The sequence below is a fragment of the Pinus tabuliformis genome, chromosome X (genome assembly GCF_031772625.1).
Source record: "Pinus tabuliformis cultivar Carrire ecotype Pingquan chromosome X, CPIR1, whole genome shotgun sequence".
Lineage (NCBI taxonomy): Eukaryota > Viridiplantae > Streptophyta > Pinopsida > Pinales > Pinaceae > Pinus > Pinus tabuliformis.
Genome location: NC_142308.1, coordinates 319,278,353 through 319,288,959, shown reverse-complemented (window position 1 = coordinate 319,288,959; position 10,607 = coordinate 319,278,353). Strand labels below are relative to the sequence as shown.

The 10,607-nt window shown below is 33.4% G+C and overlaps 1 protein-coding gene across 1 annotated transcript; it reads right to left on the bottom strand.

Moving 5' to 3' along the window:
- Positions 1–6,474: 6,474 nt before the first annotated feature.
- Positions 6,475–8,530, bottom strand: LOC149139731 (zerumbone synthase-like). Its single transcript, XM_089448393.1, has 2 exons — positions 8,421–8,530; positions 6,475–7,485 (listed from the first exon to the last, which is right to left on the bottom strand). Exons 1-2 carry the CDS (start codon positions 8,486–8,488, stop codon positions 6,681–6,683), a joined length of 873 nt encoding a protein of 290 aa, XP_089304519.1. The 5' UTR covers positions 8,489–8,530; the 3' UTR covers positions 6,475–6,680.
- Between the last annotated feature and the right edge of the window lie 2,077 nt (positions 8,531–10,607).

Genomic DNA, 10,607 nt, shown 5'->3' with positions numbered 1-10,607 from the left:
GCAGAGCCCCTTTTGTCTATTTTGTTATATCCAAAGTAACTTTCACTTCCTGTATGCTGCCACTACCATTTTCTTGGATGCCACCTGTTCTTGTTACAAGCTTACAAGCTTACACTTGTCACTGTTGGCTGCCAGAATTGTTTACAACTGCTAGTTTCATTCGACCACCCTCTTACCACCTTAATCTACTTTCTGGGAACCTTGCAGTCTGCTGCTTACTCTTCCTCGACAGCCCCAACGCAACTGCCTGAGAATCGACAAGAAATTGAAACTCCCTGATACACATGTAGAACAAACTACTAGAAATTGTGAACCACACACTGGCAAACACACGCACAGTCAAGGCAGGTATGTTGTGCGGGCACAGTCAAGGCAGGTATGTTGTGCGGGCAAGCCATTATGCTGTTCTTGTAGCATAAGAATTCTATTTGAAAGGAAATTATGAATGCTATTTGAAAAGGAATTATGCTTATAATACCTTTACCTGGGAACCCACCGCAAAGCTTTATTGGACATCCCAAAAGAACCTCCTCATTCTTTTTCAGCTTTCGAAGGTTTAAGGCTCTTCCCATCCTCCATCAAATTCATATTCTGGAACGAGTTCTGCGCCAAGATGAGGTCGCGCCTGTAACTGGAAATGTTGAGAAACATTCCATTGTTCTGGCTGTAGCGACTGCAGCCATTGCAGAAACTGCAATTGCATCTGCTCAAGCTGCTGCTCAAGTTGTTCGTCTGACCCGACCTTCGAACCAGTGAGAAGTAAATGCAAGAGAACTTTGGGAGGTAAATCCAAGAGAGCCTTGGGCAGCGACCAAGATACAGACAGCGTTCAGAGGATATTTGGTTAGGAAATTTCAGTGGTTGAATTTTCATTTCGAAAAAAGAATACTTGCTCCCATTTCTGAAGCGTAATATTTTTTTCTCTGTAAAAGCCTTTAAGGAGTTTTACAAGAATATCGCCAATCTCTTAATTAACATATTCGTTAATTTCAAGAATGTTTAAAGATTCATCTAGATTCTTAATTTTGGTTCAGATTTTTCATGTACTTGGTTTTTGTTGTGCCTCGTAGTCATGAAACTCAATGATACACATATACTCACCCCAGATACTGTTGAAGTTCCGACTTCAGCAGCCTCCACAAACATCTGTTTCATCAAACAAAGATAAGCTATATAGTACTTCCAAAGATTGGAAAAACAAGAAGAACATAATAACATAATTCATGAAACATAGAAGACATATTAGTAAGCATCGCATTTGTTACCTGAAGAACAAATACAAAGATCACAAAATATAGGACAAACCACCTACTTGCAGAAGCCATGGAAGCTACTAGTACTCAGATGGGGTATATACACAAATGAAGAACTCACCTATCCTGATTCAGCAGAGAAGATGGAGGCCCACAATTTTACCACCTGCCTCTTTGTCTTTTGCATGTCCGATGTGTCTACCTCCTAGCTAACCAAAGTTTGACTTGGAAGTTCAAAGAGAGTTTAGCAACCTTGTGAGCTATGATGGCCGCGGAGCAAATGTTTTGAGATTTTCTGCCACAACAAATACCAGTTGGGTCTGTATTTTGAACACTATTGAAATTTAACGGTTGAATAAGCTTTAACTGTTTATGATTGTTTTCTTGTGTTTATTTCTGAAGTTCGTATTTTTTTCCTACAAAGATCTACAGAAATATATATTTTTAAGCGGATGTTGCAGGAAAGAAATATTAATTCTCTAGTATGGGGAAGAAAGGGGAGTCGTGGTTCACAACCGTGAAAAGGGCTTTTAGATCACACGCCAGGGATTCTGAATCGAGCGATTCAAAGAAATCTAATTTTTCCTCCAAAGTTAAAGGCTAAGAAAAGGTAGGTACTGAGAGCTTTTGCTCCTGCCTTCACGTGGTTTCATTTGAGGGCTCTCATGTTTTGAAGAAAATACTTTATCAAATGCTAATGATCTTTTTGTGTCGAGAAAAAAAAAGCCCCAAAAGAGAAGCGTAAATGGGCTTTTGGGAAATCTTCACACCATGACCGCCATGAAAATGCAGCTTCAGATGTTGATTATTTTCATCCAAAGGAAAAGACTACCTGTAGCCAAGATGAGGCTACGCCCGCTTACTTTGAGCCTTCCCAAGCCTCTGGTGGATTTTGCCAAGTTCTTGCATTATTCTGATACATTCCCTGTTCATGCTCCTCCTATTCACGCTCCTACTCAAAATGGGTCTAGGCCCTCCTATTCACGCTTCTGCTCAATCCAATTCTCAGCGCAGTTCCTCTAAATTTGGTCGGAAAACAAATTGTTGTTCCCATGGCAGCCACTACGACATTTTCATATATCTGCATTCTGACCTACTCCTGTAGCAAGATCTTGCTATCGCCTTATGATGCCGCCGTAGAATCGTCTCCTGTTGGTTGTCAAAAATAGGGGATGGGAATTATCAATTTACTGGCATCAACCAGACCACACACTATGGGTATAGGATAGATAAGAATTCATCGTTTACCAGGTTTAAGCAATTTTAGGTGAATCCGCTCTCACCTCTATATTTGTCCGTCTTTGCGATGTTGGGTTAATCGTCCAACCCCTCCTTATGCCTTCTTCCTTGACTCGGTAAACTGGATATAACCTCTCTAACTTTGGCCTCTGTAGCCACCATAAGCCGACCTAGGGAAGGTGAGGGGCATTTATCGAGTCCATTTATAGACAGATAACAACGAAGCAGGGATGAAGTGCAGCAAATGACATCTCTTACGCATAGGGAGAGAGATTTATGAACTAGTCTCGAATAAAAATGAACAACATGCTTTTTTTTCGTCGAACTGCATGAAAAATATATGAAACGTGGCAGAGTCCTTTTGACAGATATAAGAAATGTGGCATTGTCTTTTTGACGCGTGATATTATCGTCTTCACAGTTGTTCGTATTTACTTGCTTCGATTACAAAACTTTAAGAAATTTTACTTTATTTTTTGATTTCATAGATTTAAAAATAATGACTTAATTCAAAATTTACATATCTTTTATTGTGCATTTTCCTGGATTTTCCTACTACTGGGATCAGCCACTGGACTTTCCTGCTACTGGGATCAGCAAGTTTGAGATCCCCTGATCGCGTTGTCCGGCTAGCAGACGCCATAAAGGAAAGTGGTCGCACTAAGACGTGAGGGTTATTGGAGGCATTGACTTTAGCAAATGTGTCTGGGGTTTTGTCATCCCAAAACTCATCTCGAAACTGGCTACCTACCTTACTGACTTACTAAATACTTGTTCACATCCTTCTATTTGGTAAACTAGCGTTCGAGGTAACTACGTTATATACAAGCATGTGGCATGTGGTTTGATGTTTTTTGCATGCACTATCGGAAGTTCATTTGTCATTCACCTCTTATTTTCTCTCTTCACGCCTATGTTACCAGAAACGGGACGGTTGCCACCGTTCCCCGTAAAAAACGTGTAAGAAACGAGACCAGACGGAAACGCCAGTTTCTATGGTCGTTTTAATTAACGGGTGCATATATTTTACGGGAAATCTTTTACCGGTCGTAGTTGGCTCTTTTGCAGGTTGTTCTCAGTCCTATATTTTCACTCTTTATTGTAGATTTCATGCATGTATTCATTCAATAACCTAGAAGCCTATGCATATTGTTAAAATTCATAGTTTAAACACTATTCTATATGTGGCTCAAGAAGTTCACATTTAATTGCAAATTCTATTTATTGTTTATATATATATATATATATTATTTGGATTTTTTTAAGGAAACAATAATTAGCCGAAGGCCCAAAATGCATAAGAATGTATACACTTAATTGACTAGGAAGCATAAGAATGTATATATTTAATAGTCAATTTGCTAAGCATCAGTTTGGTATTCAAATTATTTAGTTTTTTAATAAAATTTGGGCTGGAAATTTAATTGAAACTATATTGAAAATTGAAATTAACTCTGCATTTTTTATTTTTATTTTCATTTTCTCTCTAGTTTGTTAAGTGCTAAACCTTCAAACTCCGTTTCTCGTACCGTCATCTTTTCTCGTTTCGTTTCCGTTTCTGATTTCTGGTAACATAGCTTCACGCTATAGGCAGGTAATCTTATGATGTTCTCGCAATTCAGATTTATCAGATAGGGTTTGAATGCTCGACCAAGACAGCCTTGACTCAAAATAATAAACCAAAAAAAAGGTGCATGATGATAACAGATCTAAGCATCATTAACGTTGCCGACAAGTAACTATCACTAAAATGCAGAGCCTTTTATCACCGAGTAAAAACAGTTGATCCTGCACCGTAAAGTACTAGTGCTACCACATCTTTTTTCATCAATTCCAAAGTTGTAATTAGTTTATTATCTGATTTCAGGCCCGGCATGGACTACCGCCGCTTGCGGATCTTGTTATAAATTGATATATGAACTAATACTCATTTTCAAAAGAAGCGGATAATCCGGCCGTGACCAACTTTTGCAGCAGTGTTGCCAACTTAGAGGGAACGATTCTTACAGCAGAGGATGTTGCAGAGGCATGTCCGTACTTGGCTAGCGATTAGTCTAAATATGTCAATGCGCATAACCTTGTTGTGGATGGAGGAATTATTGTTGTTAATCACTCCTGGGGGACCTACCGATCATAACTGAATTCTGCCATTTGTGGATAATGAAGTTGGCTGAGAGTCGTACTCCTACTATATAAATAATGTCGGTTCACTGCTGCTTCATCTGCTGATTTCGGATACCCTATGAAACTGTTATAGTTTCTGAAAACCCTACTACTACAATAGAATAATTGCGGTTCACCGCTGCTTCATCTGCCGATTCTCGTAAATATTTGTATTTTCTGATGTCTTTCCTCTGTGAACTTGTAACATGTCCTTCGGCTTTACATAATTATATACAATCTTAAGTGGATCATTGTTTTTAAACTCAAATAGTCATCAAAATAATCGCTAGAAGCTGCACTTCGAACTAGTAGCCTCGTTCGTTTTTTGCTATACCAAAAAATGAGGATTTTCAAGTTATTCATCCCCAGTATAAAATAATCGATAATTTTCTTTGTTATCGGGTAGTTATGATGCGCTGAAGTCATCAAGTTTCAAGTCTATAATTAAGTTGTTTTAGGTTGTAGTATTCTATCCCATTTTCACATTTGAGCACGGTTGGTCATGAGGATAACCAACTAACCAACCTAAATGTGTATAATTCTCAATTGAATGTCTACTTATCATTACATCCTGTATAATTCTCAATTGAATGTTTGCTTACCATTACATCCAGATAGGGATAGTGTAATGTACCCCTAAAATAATTAGTATCTCAGCTAATTCACCAGTGGATAAAGAGTTGATTCCATGATCCTTGAGAGCAAAATGGTATAATCTGAACTTTTTAGGTTTTACAAAGTATAGGTTTTACTTGTAACAATGTATATGTTTCTTTACTTTATTATTGTTTTATTTATTGTTTTTACTGTATTATGGTTCTACATCAATGATGTATCATCGTGTTATCATCGTGTTTTTGTACATCTCTTATGACTTCGAAATTAGTAATAAAAGGGACTGGATGAATTTCACATTATTCTCTAAATATGGTTGGATATAGGGATTTTTCATAATACAAATTATGAAATTTATCATAGCAATATTCATTGAGTCTAGAGGTTTATTTTACAACTAAGTATGAGAGGATATATAAGTTTTATGTTAACTAATTTATATCGATATCAACTTCATATATATTTATATAGAAAAAAATGTTTTATGGTTAAAATTTTTATTTAGTCTTTTATTTAATCTATTTAGCATTAAAAATATAATTTAAATAATGAAAAAAAACACTTTATATTTTATATTCTAAAATAGTTTACACGGGAATAAATTTGATTTTTTTAAACTCTCCTTAAATCTGCACTTAAAAATATTTCTATACTAATATTAATATTAACTTATATTCAGCTGACATCTTTATGGTTATAAAAATATGTTATGAAAATCCATTAGAAGTCTTCGACATAATGTCTTGAACCTTCCAAATGCATACGGTTGTATGCCATTGTTGGTTGTGGGATTTGCTCTACCTTGTTGATCATGAGAATGAAAATAAGTTAGAATATAAATAGAAATAGTAATTTTGGTTTTTCTATTATATTTTTTAATTATTTCTTTTAAATATAATAAAAATTTATTAAAATTATATTATTATTTAATTAATTTATTTATTTGAAAATAAATTTAAAAAAAAATATATAATATACCAAAAAATTAGTTTCTGCACATTCTGACTAAAACTTTTAAATACAATATGACTTTGGAAATGTAAAATAATACAACAAAGACCAAAATAATAATTTATTTTTTTAAATCACATCCCATGAGGACGTATGTCATCATATATAATTATTAATATGTAATGCCAAAAGGACATCTTTCAAGTTAACTAAAGCGACAGCCATTTACCAAAACCATCAAATGAACCAGAGCTGAAGCGCAATTATTTATATCGTAGGGTTACGGAGTGGTGAACCGCAATTATTTATATCGTAGGGCTACGTTACTAATAAGTCACAACGATTTCAGAGGGAATCCAAAACCAGTAGATGAAGCAGCGGTGAACCGGCATTATTTATTTAGTAGGACTACGACTCGACTCTGAGCTAATTTCATTAACAAATAGTAGCATTCAGTTATCATCGGTAGGTTCCCCAGGAGTGATTAACAACACTGATTCCTCCGTCCACAACAAGGTTATGCCCGCTCACATATTTAGACTCATCGCTCGCCAAGTATAGACATGCCTCTGCAACATCCTCCGCTGCAAGAACCGTTCCCTCTAAGTTGGCAACTCTGGTGCAGAAGTCCGCCACAGCGGGCTTATCCACTTCTTTAGAAAATGCGGAGGGGTCGCCTTCCTTCTTGAAATACCCAACAGTAAGATCCGAGGGCAGTCCATAAGGAGACACAGCGTTGACTCGGATCCCGTATTTCCCAAGCTCAGCTGCGCCGTTCCTCGTCAGCCCTATCACTGCATGTTTGGAGGTGGTGTAGTCGTATGGACAAAGTCCTCCTATAACACTTGTAATGCTGGCAGTGTTGATTATGGTGCCCTTCTTCCGCGGAATCATCACGCGGGCAGCGTGCTTCATGCCCACCATCACTCCTCTCACGTTTACTTTCATCACTCGATCGAATTGATCCATGTCAAACTCTGCTACGCTTTTACCTGGAGCTATTATTCCTGCGTTGTTAAACATTATATCCAGTTGACCGTGTTTCTCTACGGCCAAATCCACCGCTACGCTCACGTCTTGCTCATTGGTCACATCGCAGTGCACGAAAATTGCGGGAGGAGAAAGGGATTCGGCCAGCTTTTTCCCAGCTGCGTCGGCAACGTCTGCGATTATGACTTTGGCTCCGTGCTTTGTGAAAAGCCGAACGGTGGCTTCTCCGATGCCAGATGCTCCTCCCGTTATTATTGCGACCTTGCCCTCCAGTCTGCATTCAAAGATCATTACCCACAATTTTAAAACCAGTGACCATTGCAAAGAACATTCAAAAGTGGCAAGTTTCCTTAAAAAAAAAAAAAAACCTTAAATTTTTTTAGAATGGAAATAGAATCAGAAGCATTAAAAATTTCTAAACACCCAAAATTCTGAAGTTTAACCGAATTTACAAAAATTATACTAAATTTTATCAAAATCCGGCTAGAATTTCCATAATTTAACCAAAAAAACCTAAAAATAATCTACTTATATTACAGCCAAACAGAATACCAAAACCAGGTACCATTGTGATAAATAGAAACAAACAGTTAATTAATCTGCACTTGCGGGAATTGTCTTCTTTGCTTGAATTCATCAGTGTAGGTTTCGATTGTTAAAACCCTGCTGCTGTCTCCACACCCTATCAATCCAGCCATGCTGATAAAATCCTATCCACAAAACTTTTTTTTAACGGGAATTTTTTTTTTTATTAACTTTTACAAATTTAATTTTTATATAGATTCAAAGAAAACCAAAATGTTTTTAATAATTTTTAAGCTGAGATATGATATCAGCAGAAATAAAAAGTTTAAAATATTTAAAAATAAAAAATAAATTTAAATAATTATATAAAATATTTAAAAAATATTCATTCATAAAAAAATTACACATAAAAAAAATTTGGATGCCTTGGCTCATATTAGTCTTTATAAAATTTAGATATGTCAACTCAGATTAAATCTATATTTAAAATAAATCTATACTAATATAAAAACCAAACTTCAAAATTATACTTTACTTCTATAACATTTATAATTTATATCATAATTTAAATCTATAAAGAAAATTACATTTTCATACTATTCCCACAAAACAGATCACAATTTCAGAGAACTCTCAAATTTAACAGATTGCAAAATGATAAAGCGATTCTTCTCCTGTGATTACCGCCGCTCTGCGTGGATGTTGGGATTTCCAACACGGGTATCCAGTACATCAGCCTCTTGGTTAGACATGGTTTGAAACGAAATTTGGGGAATTAGCTAGCGCGGGAAGCTTCACATGCAATACCAGGGAAAAGTAGGTGTATGGAATTATCAGGTGTTACCCTTTTTATCGCTTTCTGTGTCCTTTTTGATTGGGATTGTTATTGGTAATACCTCACAATTTGTTTCCCCACTTTTAGGAGGTTTTTCAATGTAAATGGATAGAATTTTATTTAATTAGTTGGGATGCGTGGATAAGATTTTTGATTTTATCAAATTAGTTCACTATTATTATTTTGGTAAGTAGATAAAATATTCATTTAATAAATGGATAAGTATATATTATTATTGTTTTGGCATGTGTTAAGTGGATAGGATTTTATCAAATTAGCTCATTATTATTTTGGTAGGTAGATAAAATATTCATTTAATAAATGGATAAGTGTACATTATTATTATTGTTTTGGCATGTGCTAAGTGGATAAGATTTTATCAAATTAGCTCACTGTTATTTATTTTAACAAATTAGCTCACTATTATTTTGGTACATAGATAAAATATTCATTTAATAAATGGATAAGTACACATTATTATTATTGTTTTGGCATGTGCTAAGTGGATAAGATTTTATCAAATTAGCTCACTATTATTTTGGTACGTAGATAAAATATTCATCTAATAAATGGATAAGTACACATTATTATTACTGTTTTGGCATGTGCTAAGTGGATAAGATTTTATCAAATTAGCTCACTATTATTTTGGTACGTAGATAATAAATGGATAACTACACATTATTATTATTGTTTTGGCATGTGCTAAGTGGATAAGATTTTATCAAATTAGCTCACTATTATTTTGGTACGTAGATAAAATATTCATTTAATATATGGATAAGTACACATTATTATTATTGTTTTGGCATGTGCTAAGTGGATAAGATTTTATCAAATTAGCTCACTATTATTTTGGTATGTAGATAAAATATTCATTTAATAAATGGATAAGCACACATTATTATTATTGTTTTGGCATGTGCTAAGTGGATAATATTTTATCAAATTAGCTCACTATTATTTATTTGATCAAATTAGCTCACTATTATTTTGGTACGTAGATAAAATATTCATTTAATAAATGGATAAGTACACATTATTATTATTGTTTTGGCATGTGCTAAGTGATAAGATTTTATGAAATTAACTCACTATTATTTTGGTACGTAGATAAAATATTCATTTAATAAATGGATAAATACACATTATTATTATTTTTTTGGCATGTGTTAAGTGCATAAGATTTTATCAAATTAGCTCACTATTATTTTTGTATGTAGATAAAATATTCATTTAATAAATGGATAAGTACACATTATTATTATTGTTTTGGCATGTGTTAAGTGGATAACTTTTTATCAAATTAGCTCACTATTATTTTGATACGTAGATAAAATACTCATTTAACAAATAGATAAGTACACATTATTATTAATGTGTTGGTATTTTATTTTGATTTGTAATTATTATTTTGATGAATTATTAATTTAATTATCTTAAATCTATTTTATAGCATTATCTAATGTTTTTATAACATGTGAATATTTTTTTTATCTTAAAAATAATATCTGTTTTTCTATCTTTCTGGACAAGTTTTAATATTTTCAACGAAAATATTTATGACAGATCATAAAGTAGATTATTTTAAAAATATTTTTATAATTTGTTTATTTTATGATATTTAATTTAATATTAAAGTTTTTAATAATAAGTTTATAATACTAAGTGTGTAATACAAAAAAAATTATAATAATATTCGTATATATTAGAGTTTATAATATTGTGTTTAAAAATATTTTTTTTTAAATTAATGTTATAAATGTAATATTAATTCTTAATACTAAAGCTAACACTATATTTTTATTATTAAATACTAATACAAAAATTTCAATATTATAGACTCAATATTATAAATTCTAATCTTGATTTATAATAGTGGGTTTATAATATTAATATTTTAATATTAGAGTTTTACAATAAGGTTAAATTCCTACCATATATTTAATAATTACTAATATGCTTCATATACATTTACAAGGAGTTTATATCAACTACATTTATTAATATAGTTGTGTTAGTCATATAAATATTCC

What these genes read in the sequence shown, in the direction of transcription:
- LOC149139731 (XM_089448393.1), bottom strand. Translation starts at nt 8,488, where the DNA reads ATGTCTAACCAAGAGGCTGATGTACTGGATACCCGTGTTGGAAATCCC. An exon ending in AACATCCACGCAGAGCGGCG is followed by an intron (nt 7,486 to 8,420) that starts GTAATCACAGGA and finishes CTTTGAATGCAG; the next exon opens with ACTGGAGGGCAAGGTCGCAA.